This window comes from Diabrotica virgifera, chromosome 8, assembly GCF_917563875.1.
Source record: "Diabrotica virgifera virgifera chromosome 8, PGI_DIABVI_V3a".
Taxonomy (NCBI): Eukaryota; Metazoa; Arthropoda; class Insecta; order Coleoptera; family Chrysomelidae; genus Diabrotica; species Diabrotica virgifera.
The window spans coordinates 115070415-115092558 of NC_065450.1; the positions used below are offsets into that span (position 1 = coordinate 115070415).

At 34.2% G+C, this 22144-nt stretch overlaps 1 protein-coding gene across 2 annotated transcripts in view; it reads right to left on the reverse strand.

The window, feature by feature from the left end:
• Positions 1 to 11074: 11074 nt before the first annotated feature.
• LOC126890767 (probable pseudouridine-5'-phosphatase) overlaps positions 11075 to 22144 on the reverse strand; it is a 48207-nt gene continuing 37137 nt past the window's right edge. For both annotated transcript variants that reach the window (XM_050659949.1, XM_050659950.1), the window contains exon 4: positions 11075 to 11335. In XM_050659949.1, coding sequence (XP_050515906.1) covers positions 11128 to 11335 — 208 coding nt within the window. In that variant the 3' untranslated portion in view covers positions 11075 to 11127. The remainder of the gene's footprint in view (positions 11336 to 22144) is intronic.

The window sequence follows — 22144 nt, forward strand, 5'->3', positions numbered from 1 at the left end:
ATAAAAAAAACTGTCAGATAATACAGACTAAATTTTATTCATGGTTTTTAAAAGGATTCGACCAATCCGAGCGTTAAGTGATTCCGGCGCGTAAGAGACTTTTCAAAAAATGAATGATCCGAGCCATTCATCTGACTGTTCGGCTAGCCGACCCCAGCTTATCCGTAGCTTGACGATTTACACGTAAAACTCAACGAAATACGAGTCAAAGAGCAACCAAACGTATATTTCACTCCGTAGGCATCAAGTTCACTGCCGGTTTCATTTGGAAGCATCGGCAGAAATTGTAAAAAATAATCACGCCGTTTTACGTCGTTTAATTGATATTGTGACTGGCCTAATCGAGCTAGAACGAGTTATTTCGCATTGGACGACCTCTGTAATATTTTGCAGTTTTGGTGGAGAAAAAGTTGATGTTAATTGATAGGAGTCACAGTGAAGTGAATTTATTGTGTTGTGCCCCTGCTGGTGATATTTCGGTGAGTGAAATTTAGTTTTACTGCACTTACTGGCACTAAATATAAACATTCACAACACCATATTTGCTAAACAACTTTTTGCTTCTCTTATCAATAATCACAACAAACCTATTATTGGAACAACTAATCAGCTGTCGATAGGCAGCCAGAATTACGATGAGTAATTACTGGTTGCTGAATATAATATACACAAATAGAAGCCAAAAATAAAGGATCATCTCTAGGGTTGCTTTTGACTACGAGGGCACCCTAAATAAAAAAATATGAGTTCACCAACCGAAGATACCACCATAATGACAAACACCTCACAGCCTTCCACTTCGTACACAGCAGCAGTAAAGAAAAATATACCACCGAAAGTATCCTTCCCCAGCAAACAGCAAGCCGTAGTGATGCACTCTGAAGAAGACCTTAAGTTATACGACTACGTCAAATCCATAGGAGACATTATCGGACCAAGAAATATATGCTTCGCCTCAAGGATCTCAAACAGCAGAATATGTATTTATTTAACCAAAACCGACCTAGTTGAGCAGCTTATGAATACAACCATATTTTGTCCTTCCGTAGGCAAGTATATTTTGTGCCACCCCATGATAATCCTGAACTTGAAACATCCCTGATTATTCCATTTGACAATCTTGATCATAGAATATTTTTATCCACAGATAAAATGATTTGCTTCTTATGTAAAAAACCTGGCCACACTGCATCAAATTGCTCCACTCCTGAATCTAATCAATCAGAAATTTCGAACAAAACACCTTCCCCTCCTTCTGATATTTCCCAAGCTGCAAGTCTATACAAACCACCGGTAGCTCCACAAGACCATAATTCGGAAACTCCCAATGACACGCAAAAAATGGATGTAGATTCAAAAGGTGCAAAGAGACCAAAGTCATCTGACTCGTCAGAAATAGAACAACCAACTAATTCAGAGTTTATCAGACCAGAGCAAGCCACAAAAAAAGCAACTCAACCCAAAAAGAAAGTCAAAAGGGACTCTTCAATTCACGATGACTGCAAAATATCTTTGGAATCCAAGAATGCAATCAGAGACCACTACCAAAAAGATTCCTTTATGTTACCGGTCGATAACTTCATAGCTTTCTTAGAGAATTGTTACGGTAAATCCAGCCCACTGAGTGAAGCACTTCTGTTTACAAAAAATATAGAAAATCTCCTCTCTGATATTTCCAAGATCCACAAATCACTAACAGATAGATCTCTCAAAAATCGACTCACTAGAATTATTAAAAAAATTAAAATGGAACTAGGCTCAAGTAATTCTGACGCAGAAAGCATAATCTCGGTATCCTCACAGGACAATTTCGAAGAAGACCATTTCTCTGAAGGTCCAGCCACATCAGAAATATAAAGTAATCATTTTCAATTTAATCCAATGGAACTGCGACCGGTTTTACCCCCGTCTAGAACGTATTCAACAATTAATTATGGACACCAATGCTGACATTATCTGCCTACAAGAAACAAACTTCAAGCAAACGGACAAGGGTTATCTTAATGGTTTTGCAGCACATCACTTTTTAAGAACAAATTACATTAGAGCTAGCGGAGGCACTTCGATATATATTTCTAAAGACTACTATTGTCAAGAAGTACACTTAACTACCACACTAGAAGTCATTGCGGTTACTCTTTGGTGCCCAAATATAATTACTATCTGTAGCATTTACATACCACCTTCCCACAATCTTACTGAATCTGAACTAATAAATTTAATTAATCAACTTCCAGCCCCCTTTATTTTAGTAGGTGATTTTAATGCCCACAATTCACTTTGGGGATCGGAAAGAACATTTGGTAGAGGAAAAGTCGTTGAAAATGTTCTAAACTCCTCGAACATCTGCCTCTTAAATACTGGATCCAAAACACACTTCAACATTTCTAGTGGTACTTTCTCCTCAATTGATCTAAGCTTATGTGATCCAAGGTTAACACCACTTCTAACTTGGACCACAATGGACTGCCTTTATGATAGTAACCACTTTCCTATCTTGATTTCTAATTCTATCAGCAAACCCAGAGCAAAAATTTCAAGATGGAAATTATCTCAAGCTAACTGGAAAAATTTTTCAGACTTCATTGAAAACAAGCTCAACCAGGTACAACTGTCAGAAGATCCTGATACAGCACTAGACTCCTTAGTGAGTTTAATCTCCCTAGCCGCTGAAACACACATTGGAACATGCACAACATCGGCTTCTCGAAAAACTGTACCCTGGTGGAATACTGAATGTAAGAACGCTATCCGAGAAAGCAAAACGGCATTAAATAAATATCGTAGAACCAGAACCGAGGCAAACCTGATCAAATTCAAACTGCTGGAATAAATATATATCTTCCATATCTGTCGATGCTCCTTCCGGTCAAGTTTGGAAGAAAATCAAACAAATGCATGGGAAAACAACACACTTGTAGCCCTTAGTTTTCATAATTCAATAGTAACGGAAGACGACCAAATTGCTAACATCATGGCAACTCATTTTCATAATAAAAGCAAAAATGACCACTACAAAAATACTCTAATTCCCCATAAAGTTATGTCTTCTACTACAGATCTGTCAGATGACCTTCACGCTTTAAATTCACCTTTTACCTTTCAAGAGCTTACTTTTGCGATATCCACGCTAAAAAATTCTGCGGCAGGAACTGACAATATACCATCCATATTCCTCAAAAATTTAGCTATCAATGGACTTACAAAATTACTTTCATTTTATAATTCTCTTTGGATCAACGGAAAATTTCCTAACTTATGGAGACAATCAATCATTCTTCCAATTAAAAAACCCGACAAACCTTCAATAGAGCCATCCTCTTATAGACCCATCTCATTAACTTGTTGTATGTGCAAATTAATGGAAAAATTAATCAATAATAGACTTATCTGGTTTTCTGAAAAGCATAACATAATTAGCTCGGTTCAATCGGGATTCAGACCACAGCGAAGCGCAATGGACAATTTAGTATTACTACAAAATCATATAACCGAGAATTTCAATAAGAAACATGATACAGTTGTGGCAGCCTTCGATATTGAAAGCGCCTTCGACAATATTCCAAAGAATGTAATATTACAGAAACTCATCGATAATAATATTACAGGCAATATTTACGCATTCATAGATAACTTTTTAAATGACCGTAAATTTAAAGTTAGAATAATTGGAAGTGAGTCGCATGTTCTCGAACAACTCAATGGTGTACCTCAAGGCTCTGTTTTAAGTCCAACTCTGTTCAACTTAACAATTAATGATATTTCAGAAGAAGTTAATCAACCGGTAAAAGCTCTACTATACGCTGATGATCTACTTATTTACTGTAGTGGAGCAAGCATATCCAGTACATCAAATCTTATTCAAAACGCTGTAAACAACGTATATTCCTGGTCAACACAACATGGCATCAAACTTTCCAACTCAAAATCTAAAATACTAAGATTTACCAGAAAGCAATCAAGTGCTCATAACCCGGAAATATGTCTAAACGATGTTGCTTTACCCACAGTAAATCATCATAAAATCTTGGGGCTAGTATTCGATCAGAAGTTAAATTGGAAAATACACTTAAAAAATCTAAAGGACAACTGTGCTGGTAAACTAAACATCTTGAAAATACTTGCACATCATCAATGGGGAGCAGAAGAGAAAATGATGCTGATAATATACAGATCCCTGATTCGTTCCAGGTTAGATTATGGTTGTTTTTTGTACATGACTGCATCAAAATCTGATTTAAAGAAGTTGAATCCGATACACAACAGTGCTCTGAGGCTATGCTTGGGAGCATTCAGATCCAGTCCCTCAGATAGTTTACACGTTGAAGCTGATGAAGCTCCACTTTGGGTCAGACGCCAGCAGCTACTACTTAACTACGCTGCTAGGATATCAGCCACTCCCAGTAATTTAGTACATTCTTTGATAGCTAACCCCCAAGAAAATATTGGTCTTACTTCGGGCAAACTACCCACGATTCGACAGCTACTCTCACCGCTTTTACAAAATATAGACTTGACAGCTACTTCCCCCAATAAGATCTCCTCCGTTCCTCCTTGGAATAAAACTATCCCCAAAATAAATACTACCTTAAGTCAATATCCCAAACATGAAACTCATCCGTTAATTCTCCAACACATGTTCCTAAATATTGTTAGCCAATTACACTCTGACCTAATAATCTACACTGATGGCTCCAAGAATAATGGCAGAGTTAGTTGTGCAGTCACAACGTCAACAGAAATCATCAAAACATCGACCCTCCCATCATTTTGCAGCATTCATACAGCTGAATTAGTAGGAATACTTCACGCAATAAACTCTTTATCACATAACTACGCATCTCCAGCAATTTGCACTGACTCCTTAGCATCTATCAATTCCATAAAAAATATTTTCACAAGACATCCAATTGTTAAAGCCATCCATGACTCAATTAACTCACTGACCTCTCAAGGAGTCTTCCCGACAATCATCTGGGTACCCTCCCATGTAGGTATTCAGGGAAATGAAAGAGCAGACGCCGCAGCCACATCAGCACTATCATCAACCAGTGATCCTGAATGTATCCAAATAGACAAAGATTTAAAATGTCATTTTAAACATTTAACAGGCAATTGCTGGCAAACCCATTGGGATAGGCTGCCTTCGAAACTGAAAGAAATTCAACCGAATATTGGTACATTTACACCGCCGAATCTCTGCAGAAAATCAACCGTAGTACTTAGAAGACTGAGAATTGGGCATACCAGACTAACCCACGGATATTTAATGGCTTCTGAAGACCCTCCTATGTGCCAATATTGCCAATGTCAGCTGTCAGTGAAACATATCCTATTCGATTGCCCAAAATATCAACATGAACGACGATTTCATGGACTGAAGAGTAGCCTGAATGAAGCACTAAACTCGCCAACTGATATTCTCCACACCATAAGCTACCTAAGAAGCATAAATATTTTCAATAAAATATAAATGTTCATGTAATGTAAATCACTAGTGTCTATGTATTAATTGTATGTATGTATTGTTCAATAATGTATAATTGTACCTGTGTCAATGATCATTGTAATCGAGACACGTTAATTCAATAAAAAAAAAAATTGATATTGTAATTTTTTTAAGGTGTCAGGAATTATCATGTATTTATAAATATATAATATCGTATAATCGTTATATCCTATAATTATAGATAACTAATAAAATTGTTTAAGAAACACGATTTGGATTTTCTAATCTACTTTCTGATTCAAGATATTTAGCGCCATGTCTAAAACAGTACAGAATGAACTAATATAATCAATTAGTTACATTTTGAATAACGTTATTGGATCTGAGATTTGCTTTTCGCTAGAAGTAGATGAAACTTCTAATTATCATGTCATTTACAATAATAAAATTATAATTTTATTATTGTAAATGACATGATTATCAACTGTTGTCCGATACGCGTTACTTGGTAATATTTATGAGAGGTTTTTAGGTTTTACAAACGTGAGTAAAAGCAATAAAGCAGAATATGTTTTTGGTGTTTTAAATAACAGATTAAAATTTTTTGATATAAAAAATAAATTGGTAGGGCAAACTTATGACGGCGCTGCCGTGATGTCTGGTGAATTGAACTGTCTCCAGGCAAAAGTTAAAACTATTGCACCACAAGCTTTATTTACTCACTGTCATGGGAATAGAATGAATTTAGTTTAGCAGGATAGATACGTGTAAAAAAATTAAAGAATATCGTCTTTTCTTGATAGTTTAGCTCGCCCAAACGGACTACTGTTTTAGAACAATTTGTTTCGAAAAAAAAATGCAAACAGTTTGTCAGACGCGATGAAATTTTAAACCTCGGTTAGTTTCCACTGTAGCAGATTTTCGTGAACAGCTTTTGGAAGTTGTTTTAATTTATTATCGAAGGCGACGATTTTGAAAGTTGTGATGTGATATCTTGATCCGTTAAGCAATTGGTTTGAGAACTTTATTAAATGATTACTCTTTTAAATATTTTTAAGAAAGTGTTTGCCCAAACCGATTTGATATTCATTGTTGTTCAAAATCAGTCAACTGACATTATTTATTCCAAAGATAGAATAAGAAAACTGGTGCAAAATCTCAAAGATTTTCGTAATGATAGTAGTTTCCAATATATACGCAGTGACGTTTTGGGTTCGCTTGATATTTCCGAACCACCCCAAAAAAGACACACAGGCATGATACATATCTCCAAAAACGAGTATATTTTGAAATTTTGGATACCTACTATTATGGATACCTATTATGAAATTTTGGATACCTATTATGCAAATAGATAATCGTTTTTCGAATTTTGAAGATTTGCAAATTTTTGACCTCTGACGATTCAAAATTTAAAAGTTACCTTGGCCAAAGAATTTTTAAGATATTTATTATTAAAAATTACGCTGATCCAAATATTTTCAGAAAGTTGGATAAGTTACAAAATATGTGTAATTTTATATAGTAAGTACTGCAATTCATTACAACAAACTGATAATCAATTCTCTTATTACCACCAACTTCTGCTTTAAATGAACGGGATTTCTCTTGTCTCAAAAGAATCACACATATTGTCGAAACACCATGAAATAAGAGATAATGTCAAGTAAACCGAACAAAAAAAAATGTCCTATGATGATTTAAGCCTTTTATTTAGATGGTATACCTATATGAGGAGACAAAAAGACCTTGCCGACCCTGTCTCTAAGGCCACGAGCCGCCACTGACAAGAGCTGGAAATGTTGACGCAGATCTAATCGTCGATGGCCAAAACTTCGAAGCGGTCAAAGAGTTCATATATCTAGGGACATCGGTTAACCCATAGATAAGGGGGATTAACCCCAATAATAACACATCTGAGGAAATAAAAAGGCGAATAATAATTGCAAACAGGTGTTATCATGGTCTATCGAAGTACTTATCTAACAAACTCCTGTCTCAAAAACCTCGTATAAGTCTGTATAGAACATTGATAGTCCCCGTTCTCACATATGAATCGGAGGCATGGACGCTAACGAAAACAGATGAATCCGCTTTATCGGTTTTTCAAAGAAAGGTGCTACGCAAGATATTCGGAGCAGTCTGTGAGAACGGAATATGGAGGCGTAGATATAACTTTGAACTGCAGAATATCTACAAGCATACGTTTGGTGGAAAAGATATCACTATAATTAAGCGAAACCGTCTGCAGTGGGCAGGACATGTAGCCCGGGCCCCTGAATCGAATATGATAAAAAAGATTCTAACAGCTCAACCCGTGGGAATGAGAAGACGGGGTAGACCAGAGTTGAGGTGGATGGACGGGGTAACACTTGATGCCGAGAAAATCGGAGTTGGCAACTGGAAAATGGAAACAAGGGACAGAACGGAACGGCGTAGAAAACTTGAGAAGGTCGAGGCCCTCTAAGGGCTGTAGCACCAAGATGATGATGATGATGATTTTTAAATAATATAATTTTGAAATCTCACATGGACAACTACCAAGGACTTTAAAGCGACTACTAAAATCGGAACGGAATTGGAAGTGACTAAATTTGCTAACATTTGCTAAGATATATGACTAAATTTGCTAACATATCTAATCGCCCATGTCCCAGATAAAAAGACTGATGAAGAAATTGTTAGGACTCACAAAATCGAGACCTTAAGGCGGAATACTGGTTATTGAAAAATCGAAGGATCTAGGAAAATCCTACTCTACAAGATCAACTAGGTCTCATACAAAGCATCGAGGGCTGCTCATTTCAAGGCATATCAGATACCTGGAAAGGTATCCTTCGAGACAATCTGAGATCTCGATGGCAGAATCTTGCAGGAGAGCCGCAGTATAGTAAGGCAGCTTTGGCAGAACTTGTTGCTAGAGGCAGGTTCGATGTAGCTTTGATACAAGAGCCCTGGATTTACGAGGACCGAATAAGAAGTCTGTCGGGCATTGGTGAAGAGCTTACATATAACCGACCTGTCGATTATAGGACTTAAATAGTCATGCGATATATTAAAATTTTGAACTACTGTTCCATGGATTTAAGAGGGTAAATATGAAAATTATAGAGGGAGGGAGTATGAAGTAAATAATTGTCAAATCGGCATATCTTCCATATAAGAAGCTCAAGAAACCACCAGTTAAAGAAGGTGGAACAAAGAATGAGATATTGTGAGCTAAATGGATCGCAACTGACCACGGGCTGTGATGTGAACTCGCACTACGAGACCTGGGACTGCACACAATGCAATAAAAGAGGGAGTCACTACTACAGTTTGTTATGGCATATTATGGAGTATATACAGGGTGTTTCATTGGGAAACGGAAATACGTTAATGGTGAATAGTCACCGAGGTCGTTTTAGGTATACTAAATTTTTTGCCCTACCGACTTTTATATCCGAGTTACAGGGTGTTTTATCCATTTTGCTCATTTCTTTCCAAAGCCATAACTTTAGAACCACCCTGTATATTTTGTTAATATTCGGTACACATATTATGTCACATTCAAAACCCAAACGACCGACATACTAATCACAAGAAAAATCCAGGTCCGGATTAACAAAAAATTATAAAGTAATTGTGACCTTAAAACAACACCCTGTATATTGAAATTTTGAAAATCTGTTTGCATATTTGAAAAGAGCACAAAAAACTAAGTCTAATGTTTCGCTTCGATTTTTCGGCCAGACAATTTTTTGACTTTAATTTTGAAATTATATTGAATTTTTTAATAACTCAACATTAAAAAGCAGGTCAAGCTTATAATTATAAATTATTAAAGTCATTGAATAAATATTTATTTTAAAATGAATCAATACTTATTTACCACATTGGCAAGATCCAATTATTAATCATAAGAAAAATACAGTCCGGATTAAAAAAAACAAAGTAATTGTGACCTTGAAACAACACCCTGTATATTGACATTTTCAAAATTTGTTTGCACATTTGAAAAGACCACAAAAATCCGAGTTTATCGGTTCACTTTGATTTTTTGTGCAAAGATTTATTAACTTTAATTTTGAAATTAAATATATTCAAATTTTTAAGAACCCTGAAATTAATAAGCAGATTTTTAAAGCACTTTTAATAATACATAAATCATTCAAGTTAATGAATAAATACTAATTTTAAAAATAAATAAGTTATTATTTACTGCGTTAGAAGGACTCACTTACTAATCACAAGAAAATTCAGGTCCGTATTAACAACAAAATACAAAGTAATAAAAACACACTGCATATAGAAATTTTTAAAATACGTTTGCAAACCTGAAGAGAGTATGAAAAACTAAGTTTAATGTCCCGCTTTAATTTTTTGTGCAGACAATTTAATGGCATTACTTTTGAAATTATAACGAAATTTTTATTATTGAGTTCCCAGAGTTCTTAAAAATTTCAACATAATTTCAAAACGATTAAACTTAGTTTTTTGTGCTCTTTTCATACCTATGTGCAAACGGATTTTGAAAATTTCAATATACAGGGTGTTGTTTCAAGGTTACAATTATTTACTTTATATTGTTTTGTTAATCCGGACCTGGATTTTTGTTGTGATTTGTAAGTGAGTCGTTCGGATGTCGTAAATAAGTATTAATCATTTTTAAAATGGGTACTGAGAAAAGTAACGCCAAAATATGAAAAAACAAAAGGTTTTTTTATTTAGCTAATGCCTCGACAACTAATGGCCATTGGCATGGTGATGGTGCAGTGGATTTTTTTCAATTGAATCGGTCATTGCGAAAACAATATAAGTCCATATTTTGGGTAAAATGACTTTTCGACGCCATGATGTTTTTAAGATTTAAGTCAACCATTCCGCGCAAAAACAACGCCAGTTACTGTTTATATTGTATCTTTAAATATTGTATGGTAGCTCGGTATGTTTTTCGGTCAGTTCGAAAACAACACATGTCCTTTACATGTTTATTTTGCCTGTTTCTTTCTGACAATAAGGAAAGTTTTAATACAAACATAAATTTTCAATTTTAAGTGCACAAAATTAAAAACTTAATATCAGAAAAACAAAGTAACATTTAGTCTTTCTCTTGTAAATACATACATAATATATCTAAATTTGTATGTATTTTGACTGTTTCTTGCTGAAAATTAAGAAAAAACATTAAAAATTATGGTTAATTTTAAAGATTTTTAGGTTTCCTGAAAAATTTACACATTGTAACATATATTGTTTTCGCAATGACTGACTCAACTAAGTATCAAGTATAATGTGTAGTGTGTGTTGAGTAAGTGTCTTGTTACTTTGCAAAGTCGACGTCATTGTCTTTGCAAAGAGACGCTAATTGTATCGGAACGTCTGCGGTCCCTCCGGTAAGTACCGATCCCACAAGGATAGAAACTATTTTCATTTATTAATTTATAAGAAACGAAAAATTCTCTACCCTGGTGAGATTCGAACTCACGACCATACGGACCTTTCGATCCAAAGGTAGGCGCTCTTACCACTGAGCCACGGAGAGGGTACTTTATCTGTTTATGTTTTCGGTAAAGAGGTAAAACATATTTTTGTATGATTCCACGTGTTAGTTTTATATAGTTTAATTATATTAAGAAATATCGCTTAAACAGTTAACTAATAAAATCTTTATTTTTCTTTAAACTTAACACTTTAACCTAACTGTTTAAACTTGGCAGCCCAAATTTTTCTAGGGGAGCCCTGTCTAATCTATCAATAACAACATGTGCATTTTTTCTAAGTTCTGGTGACACATTTTCATCTGGTAACATAACAGCTTGCATTCCTGCACTAATAGCAGCTAATACACCATTGGGGGCGTCTTCAAACACCAAACATTTTTCTGGACTTGGTTTGTCAGTAAATCTAAAAAATAAAGAAATATCAATTTATCAACGTTATTTATATGTTAGTTATTACATTTTGTTCAAGAAGCGCTTTTTGAAATAAGTGAGATGTAAAAAATACAATAAGTAAAACACCAATATGTTTTGTAGTCTCGTAAACTCAGTATTTAATTAATGTAGTTTGTGATTTTTTTTACCAAAACAGATCATTGTTAAAGTTTCTCAAAAAAGTTTTTTTCGCAGAATGAATTAAAAGTAAAATATAACAAAAATCAATAAAAGTCTAATAATCTAATCTTATAAAATCGAATGCGGCACGTCGTGCAGTTTGTCCCGGACAGTACTTAACTTCGGGATAATTTTATTATTTATTTATTATTGTTTCAGCCAATTTTGAAAAAATGTGAAAACTTTGAATTATTTATCTACGTCTGTCTGTCTGTCTGTCCGTGAACACAACTCCTCCGTTATTATACCAGGTAGAATGACAAATGAGGTGTCAAATGTAAGCTTATAATCCAAGGATGGTACTAAAGGTGAGAAATTTTACCTAGGACTTCCGGTTTCAGAAATACAACCGGAAGTACTGTTTTAAAGTGACCGGAATAGTACAAGTGATATATTATTCAACGCGCCCTAGCAAGACTATAGCAAATAAATACTTCCGGTTTCATGACTGTCTGTCCGTCCATCCGCGAATATAACTTCTCCGTTATTAATGCAGATAGAATGACAAAATGAGGTGTCGAATGAAAACTTATAACCCAAGGATGGTATTAAAGATGAGAAATTTGGCCGCGAACTTTCGGTTTTAGAGTTGAAACCAAAGTACCGTCTTAAACTCACTGAAATAGTATAAGCGATATATTACTCGACGTTCTTTAGCAAGACGAGAACAAGTGTATAATTTTGGTTTTTATATCATTTCCGGTTAAAAAGTTCTAACCGGAAGTGCCATATTATAGTCGTAGAAATAGTTCATGTGACATATCAACCTAAGCGTATTGAACAGTCGAGATTGAATCTTTAGTTCCGGATTTGAAGTCATTTCCGTTTAAACAATTATGACCGAAAGTTTAGTAAAAATGACACAAAATTGGTAAAATAGTATATTAATCGAAGCAAAGTTACACGAAGATTGCAAATATCGACTTCCGGTTATACTTTCGATCACGTTGGGTGAAAACATAGAACTTACGAAGTCCGATTACTGGTTTATATTTTAAACAAATTATATAAGTACGTCATATTAAAATAATATTTTTAAAATTGAATAAAGGAATTTTATTATTTATAATTTATTACTGATTTAGATTTTAATCAAATTATGAAATATTCATATTTAGTTTGATTTTGACGGTTCTGTCAACATAAACAAGGTATGCTTTGTTGATTATGGTATGCTATTAACAAGTAAGACAGAGCTAAAAAAAATTAATGAGAAATATAATAGAAAAAGCAAAAAAATTTGGTCTCCTCATAAATAAGGAAAAGACAAAATACATGATAATGGGAGAAACAGATAAAGAAAAAGAGGAAAATTTCACATTGGAGATAGAAGGAGAAAATTCATGCTCGTTTAAAAAAGTTTCAGAATTTACTTATCTGGGTGTAAAAAATAGATGAAAAGGGACATGGGGAAGGCGAGATAAAAGCAAGAATAACAAAAGGAAACAAAAAGTATTGGGCATTGCGATCATTAATGAAATCCAAATATGTCTCGAGAAAAACAAAAATAAGAATCTACAAAACCGTTATCAGACCTACAGTTACATATGCATGTTAAACATGGGTGCTTAAAAAATCAGAAATAGACCTTTTAGAAAGATGGGAAAGAAAAATACAAAGAGCAATATATGGAGGCGTGAAAATAGATGGTCAATGGAGAAGAAGAAATAATAAGGAACTTGAAGAACTATATAACGAACCAAAAATAACGACGGCAATCAAAGCACAGAGAATCCGATATTTAGGACACATTGAAAGAATGGGAAGGGAAAGAATGCCAAAAATGGTACTATCACATAAACCAATCCAAAAAAGAAGAATAAGTAGACCAAGAAGGAGATGGAAAGAGAGCGTATATGAAGACTTACAAAAGAGTAGGTAATATTGTGAACTGAAAGGAAAAAGCTTTGGACAGAAAACAATGGAAGGAAGTGGTCAAGTGTTTTACATAAATGAATGTAATATTGTATACAGTATATAGTATAGTAGTATATGATATAGTGTTATAAATATACAGGGTGTCCCGGAAAATAGTACGTTCCTTAAAGGTATAGGTAGAAGGCACCATGTAGAACAAAAAACCCTTATAACATTTTTTTCTAAATGCAACCGTTTGACCAAAAAATTATAATGTATTTTGGTAGGCAAATTTAAATCTGACAACTATGTGCGGTATGCAAATTTAAGCATAGACAGTCCCATGTAAATAAATGCATAGAAGATAGATAGTAAACAAATAGTTTTAAAGAATCCTGTTTAGTGTCAATGCCGAAAATGTTTTCGAATAGTGAGTGTATTACCTATTATGTTATTACCTATGAATGGTGTTTGTGAAAGGTTACTTGAAACATCTATTCGGTATAATAATTATTTTTAAGTAAGTACAACTTAGTTATTTCAGTTCACAAGTAAACAAATTACTAAGACATTATCTGGTGTATTTAAGTTCCACTGTAAACTATTAAAACTATGTAATTCAGTTAAAGCCCTGAGCAATACTCAGCATTCAACCCATTTAAACCTTACTAAATACATAATACTAGTATACTAGTTCAGTTAAAAGATGTGTTTTTATGTTAAAAGATGTGTAATTCGTTTAAAATTATGCAATAGGTATTTCAATACATTTCAAAAGAAAATAATTTTAGTAAACAAATAGTAAATACATAAGTATTACCTACTATTAGGTTGGATTATTTTAAATACTGTTAATTACAATCACAAACGAGTTCTTATTATGTTATTATTCCGTAGTGCGTACGATGTTGCCAGTTTATTAAAATTTCCAAACATTAAAATACAGGTATATGGAAAACAATGTTAACTTTTTTTGGAAACGGTTAACTTTAGAAAAAAATGGTATAGGACTTTTTTGTTCCAAATTGTGTATTCTCTCCATACCTTAAAGTAACGCACTATTTTCCGGGACACCCTGTATAATGTAATAGCATGATACTATGACAAGAGCTATGATACTATCCTGTCATAGTATCATGATGTAATAGTAATTGTAAGAAAAAAATTAAATCTTTCAGCCCTAGGTCTTCAAGGCCTGTTGAGCTTAATAAATAAAATGCTTTGTTGATACATCATCAGATGGCGTTAGAAGTTTATTGAATTATTTTAAATCATTAATAAAAAATATAAATATCATTTGATAGTAAATTTTAGATGTTTAAAAATACAATTTGAGTATAGTTTGAAATCTAATCTTATAAGAGCCTAGGACAACACGGCAAGCGGAAACGCTGTTTGGAAACAAGAACTCCCGGATAATTTTATTATTTACATTTTAAGCAAATTATATAGGTATATTATATTAAAATGCATTTTTTTTTAAATTGAATAAAGGAATTTTATTATTTATTTATTATTTAGATTTTAAACAAATTATGTTATTCTATTTCTTCTATTTCTTTTTCTAGAAATAAAAATGGAGAAAAACTCATAGAATTTAGTTTAGAAAACAATATGGTAATTGGAGGAACGATATTTCCACATAAAAAGTGTCACAAGATAACCTGGGTATCACCTGATAAGAAAACAGAAAATCAAATAGACCACCTTCTGATTAGTAACAAATGGAGAAGCAGTCTACTGGATGTAAGTAATAAGCGATCAGCAGATGTAGGGAGTGACCACCACCTACTATTGGGGGAAATAAAAGTAAAAATAAGGGCGAAAAACAGCAATAAACAACTCAACAGACGCAAGAAATACAACATACAACAAGTGAATGATAGCGAAACTCATAAAGAATGGAGTAATAGAATAAAACTGAATGCAGAAACTATAAACCATATGCAGATAAGTGTAAAAGAGAAATGGGAATCGATTAAACTTGCCGTACATCAAAATGCTCAGGAAATCTTAGGATATCAAGAAGAAGAACGGAAAGAGTGGATAAGTGAAAATACCTGGCAACTTATTAGAAAAAGAAAGGACCTCAAAGCCACATTAAATAGAGCACAAAGAAGTGACGACAAAATTAAAATAGCCCAAGAATATGAAGCTGCAAATAAACAGGTAAAAAAGAGTGCTAGAGGAGACAAGAGAAAATGGGCTGAGGGAATGGCTCGAGCAGCAGAAGAAGCAGCAGCAACAAATAACCAAAGAGAATTATATAGAAACACCAAGCGTTTGGCAAACAGGAACACAAACAATAACAAACCACTAAAAGACAAAAGAGGGCAAGTTCTCACAACGACAGAAGTACAGACCCATAGATGGCAAGAGTATTACCAAGAACTCATAGCAGAGCAAGAAAACAAACCGTTTGCGCAAGAAGACCATGCAGCAGGACCAATTGAAAACTGTTTAAAAATAAATGCAGAGAGCCCAACGAAGAAAGAATTAGGTGAAGCAATCCGTCACCTGAGGAATAACAAAGCAGCAGGAATTGACGGTATCCCATCCGAATTGTGGAAAGCTGACATTGAGGGAACAGTGGAGTTACTGGCACCATTGCTGATAGAGATATGGAATGAAGAACACGTACCTACAGAGTGGAATAATGGAATCATAATAAATCTCCCAAAAAAAGGTGACGCGCAGCTATGCGAAAACTGGAGAGGAGTAACACTATTGTGTTCTATAAATAAAATACTAGCCTATATTGTACATCAAAGAATTAACGTCGAAATCGATAAAAATCTTCGCAATGAACAAGCGGGTTTTAGAAGGGGAAGATCCTGTATTGACCAGATTGCTACATCACGTATCATCATAGAAGAAATTAAAGAAAATAATGCAGCACTGATAATGACGTTTGTAGACTTTGCCAAAGCGTTTGATAGTATAAAACACAAAGCTCTTTGGAAAATTTTAAGCCACGCGAAAATTCCACCTAAGATCATTAGAATAATACAAATGATGTATAACCAAACAACATTCCAGGTATTAAATGACGGACAAAATAGAAATAGAGAAGGGGGTAAAGCAAGGCTGTATACTCTCACCTCTACTCTTCAATATATGTCAACTACATTTTACAAAAAACCATAGACAGAAAAAACGGAATCCCTTGGAACTACTTAGATGGTAAGAAACTGGCTGATATGGAATATGCAGATGGTATATGCCTGGTATCCCATACAATAGATGATATGCAGAACATGCTAAGTAAACTGGAGAAAGAGGCGGCAGAAATTGGTCTCCGAATAAATGTCAATAAGACAGTTGAGATGAGAATAGGCCAACTCCGACAGGAAAAATTATATATCAGTAAAGAAGAAGTAAAACAGGTACAAGAATTTTGCTACCTAGGAAGTATACTTGGCGTACATGGTGGAATCGAGGCGGACATTAAACATCGACTTAGAAAAGTACAACAAGTATTTGGAACACTCTCAAACATATGGAGGTCAACACAAATTAGTCAAAACACCAAAATAAGACTGTTTAATAGTAATGTTAAAACAGTATTACTGTATGGATGCGAGACCTGGGCAATATCAGACGGAACTGTCAAAAAACTCCAAGTATTTGTAAACAGGTGCCTCCGAAAAATTTTGAAAGTATATTGGCCCAACATCATAACAAATCAAGAACTCTGGAAGAAAACCAAACAAGAGCCAATTGAAATTTCAATTAAAAGGAAAAGATGGAATTGGCTGGGACACACCCTGAGGAAGGACAACTCAGATATAACAAAGAAATCTCTAAAATGGACAGTAGCAGGACGAAGAAAGGACCCGCAACGACCTGGAGAAGAACAATTGAAGCTGACTACAAAGGTATGATAAAGATCTGGGGAGAGGTAGCAGCTATGGCCAGAGACAGAGTCCAATGGAGAAGCTTCGTGGATGCCCTATGCTCCTTTACGGAGTAACAGGAAATAAGTAAGTAAGTAAGTAAGTATGTTATTCTATTTAGTTTGACTTTGACAGTTCTGTCAAAATACACCAGGTATGCTTTGTCGGTACGTTAGCAGATGGCCCTAGGAGTTTATTGAATTATTTTAAATTATTAATAAAAAAATATAAATATCATTTGATAGTAAATTTTATAAACGAAAATTTTGTTTTCGTTTATACATTCGCAAAATCTTTCGTTCGTTTGTTGCCGACACTATAATACATGGTGCCGATCTACCGATGGATTATTTTGTAGTTTTGTCTCCTGAATCCAAATCTGCAAACGTAATTTTGATATCTCGAACCATCTTTGAGATAATCGATCTCAAAGTCGAAAATTGTGACGTCACAATCCTTCCAGTAATAGTCAGTTTGGCTGGCACAGATTAACGTCAAATCCAAATCGAGACGTCAAATAAATAATAGTTATTTATCTACCAAGTCAGTAAAGTTACTCTTTATCGAACGTGTCTGATATTATGAGCAGAGCGAGCGTTAGCGAGCGAGGCGAATAACGGACGAGTTCGATAAAGAGTCTTTACTGACGTGGTGCATACAAAATTTTATCGCCAATCATAAAAAAAATTAACACTTACTTAATTACATCCTAATGAAAAAAGAGTGTGTATATTTGGTACGCACGTAAGACTTCTATTATTATAATTTCAACGAAATAAATATATTTTAAACAGTTATATTGTAGTTTTATTTAAATATTAAACCAATTTTAGCACTTAAAATAAAATATCAAAAATTAAAAATACCGTTAATAGTTACGTTATTGTTTATGAAGTGTAGCTTTCCGCAGCGCAGTTGCTTTTCCCTTGATGAATAGTAGAAAATATAAATAAATATATTTGCTAACAAATTAGCATTAATATCTGGACGGAGGTCACTATACCAGGTATATTCGAGATCGGACGGACAGACAGCCTAGGTCAAATGTCTCACCTTTAGTACCATCCTTGGATTATAAGCTTTCATTTGACACCTCCTTTGTCATTCTACCTAGTAAAGTGACGAAGGAGTTGAGTTCACGGACAGACAGACAGACAGGCGGACGTGGATAATTCAACATTTTCACATGTTTTGAAAATTGGTGATAACAAAATTGAGTAGAGTGACTGTAGATTTAATAGTCGCATGTCGACGGTTAAAATAACTAGTTATAATAATAAAGACCTAACTTAATATCGTTATATTACGGTTTTATATTACGTTGTTTACTTATTACGAGTACATATTTTGGTTTTTCGTATGTTCCGTAAATATTAGCTATACTAAAATCACAATAAAGATGCTCTAGAAATAAACAAACCAAGACACGTTGAATGTTACGAGGAGCACTTCCAAATCATGATTTACAATGTATAAACTTTGCAAATCATTATTTAGGATTTACAATGTATATACCTGCATTGTAAATTATGATTTGGGAGTGCTCCTCGTAACATTCAACGTGTCTTAGTTTTCTATACTAAATTTACAATCAAGATGCAGTAGAAATAAACAAACCAAGACACGTTAAATGCTACTAGGAGCACTCCCGAATCATAATTTACCATGTATAAACTTTGGAAATCATGATTTGGGATTTACAATGTATATACTGTTATGATCTGCTTCTTATTAATTTTATATTAATTATCATTTATTTGATTAATTATTTAATTGTCGCAAATCATACATAAAAATTGAATAAAAAATCTCAGGGTGCCTTTTTATACTATTAAAAAAAATCCAAATTATCTCACGTTATACTTATCTTCTCTCGTGGGTTCAGTATCTCTTAGTTGATCCTAATCGGGATAAAATAGGGAAAAGAAATAAAGCAAAATATTAAAATAAAAATACAGAATTGTCTTTTATTTATCAAAATCAATACTCTGAAATCTATCGAATCTAAAAACCTGTGGACACAGATGTCCGAATGAAATTTTCACTACTTAAATTTATTATAGTTAAAAAAACAATTTATCGGTTTGTTCCCGATGACTTTGGTAGAACAAACTAAACAAAACAAATTTATGTATTCGCAAGATTACCTATATTTACTATTTACTTTTTGAAATATTGGAATTTTAATTCATATGCTTTTTGCTCAAAAATTTAGTTTCCGAACATAAAAATCTCTTTCACATAAATTGACTGACCTTTTGCTTCACTCACTCTGATGTCTTCTCGTGAGCCAAAACAGCTCTCCCTCGTTGACTATGTTAAAGGCTACTCATCAAAGCCCTCTCCTTTGTCCAGCTTCAAAACTATCAGCATACCAGCACCAATTCTCCAACAAGCCGGGCCTTCTTTTGACACGTACTCGATTCAAACAAAACTCCAAAGATTCTCTGCTCTCCTTCTCACAATAATACAGAATCAAAGAGGTATTTCGTCTCAATTTGATCTGTCTCTCGTTCCACTTTTCAACACTATTCTCCACTATCAAACAGCCACTGGTATCTGCTAACTATCTATCCACTAAACACGTCAAACTGCTCCTCATCGATGCCAAAAACATAATGACTTCTCTTTCAAACTCTCTCAATCATCCAATCCATTTTCCCCTTCCACATTGCCAAGAATCAAAAACATCGGCTTTTCCATTCGACAAACAAAACAGTCACCCTCAAAATTATTCCGATCATCCTAATTACTTTCTGAGAACTATACAATATTTACTCGTGTTGAAACAAAGATACTAAAATTCCAAATTTCTTTTAAATTATCAATTTCTAGAAATTGATAATTACCTCTACCCTAAACAATCTTTTTCCATTTTAAATCTAAATACATCGTTATTTTCACTTTAATTATTCACAAAAGTCTTTAATGGTTCATCGGAAAGCTCATTAAAAGAGAAATCTACTTACATCCAAACTAAATTCTAATAAATTTTAAAACAGCTCAATATACAGGGTGTATCAAATTTATGTGCCCGCGTTATTTAAAAAAAATTTAATTTAATTTTTATTTTGCTTTTGATTGATAAAATGCAAACACAATAACATCCCCGCCATGTTTTGAGATAAAATCAGTATTAGTAAGTGCAACAAAAAAAAAATTGATTTTCTCTCGACAACAACACTTTTCTCTTGTTATCATATTATCCTAACCTAATTCTCTTATCCTACCTTAAATTTTATGCATTTGTCTTTATTCGTGGTATTTGTACACATCATGGATATTGTAAACTCCTCGTATCTTTTCTGAATCCACATGCCTCAGGACATAACTGTTTATTCCATTTTCATTGTGCACGATGTATGGACCCTCGAAAATAGGCATTAGTTTTGCGCAAACGTCCCCAGTGAGATTTGATACTCGTAATGCCCTTACCAGCACCTTTTCTCCCTTCTGAAAAGTCACTGGGCGTCGTCTCCTACTATGATTTTGTCTTTGGAGATATTTTTCATTACTGCGCTGCAGCCTCCTCTGCACAATTTCCAAGACTCGTTGGTATTCCCTCTGCTCAGGTTCTTCCCATGGCCGTAATGGCATAACACCCTTCATGATATATTCCGGAGTCTCTTTTGTCACCGTACTTGGAATCGTGTTTAAGTAGTTTTCTATTTCTGCCACTTTCCTGTCCCATCGTCTATGTTGTCCATTTGCAGCAATGCGAAGGAATTTCGTAGTCTCCTGTATAAAACGCTCTGAAGGATTACTTTGAGGATGTCGGATACTGACGAAATTTGTCCCTATTCCCCTGTCTTGAAGCTGTCCCTTGAAACGCTCACTCCGGAAATACGTCGCATTGTCTAAAAGAATTCTTCTTGGTGTTCCTACGGTGGCTATAAAATTGTCAATCTTTCTCATTATTTCTTCCCCCTTTGTTGTACGGCAACTGTATAACTTTACGTATTTTGAAAAAATATCAACCATCACCAAAATATGCTTGTTCCTTTGCGTGGTCATTATCAGATCACTTAACATATCTATTGCCACAATATCCAATTTTTGACGGGATACAATATTTTTAGCAATATTTTCATTTCTGAAATTTCTGCTTTTATATTTTTGACATATTTCGCATTTTTGGGTCACTTCTTTGGTAATCCTTTCGGCAGATATAGTTTTCTCGAAAAACCAGCCAAACCTTCCTGCTACCGATATGCCCATTGTCATTGTGTAATTTTTGTATGCTCCTCTCTGCCAATGTCTGTGTTTCCAAATATAGTTCCTTTCCATCGATTCTTTTGAAGAATATGTCATTTTCTCTCTCCGCTCTTCTTTTTTCTTTTTCCTCCAGCTCTTCTTGATTTATTCTTATTTCGTTTAAACAAAATACACCTTCCTCTTGTGTCAAGATATTTAGTCCCACCTGAAAAACAATTCCTTCCTTTTTTCCAGTGTCTTCATCACGTGTGAGAGCGTCGGCTATAATGTTGTCTTTTCCTTTTATGTATCGAAACTCAAAATCATACTCCTGCAGCAACAAAATTCCTCGATGTATACGATTGTTAACCAGTCGATTTTTCATGATATACACTAAAGCTGCGTGATCTGTTTCAATTGTAAATTTTGCTCCCAATAGATAAAACCTTAACTTATTTACACAAAAAAGTACGCTAGCAAACTCTAATTCAGTCACACTGTATTTTCTTTCGTGTGTTTTTGTCACCCGGGAAATAAAACAAATTGGCACTTCTTGATTGTTCTGTATCTGCGACAAAACTCCCGCGAATTTTTGGATGGACGCATCAGTTTGTAATATGAAAGGTAAATTGTACATGGGATGATATATTTTA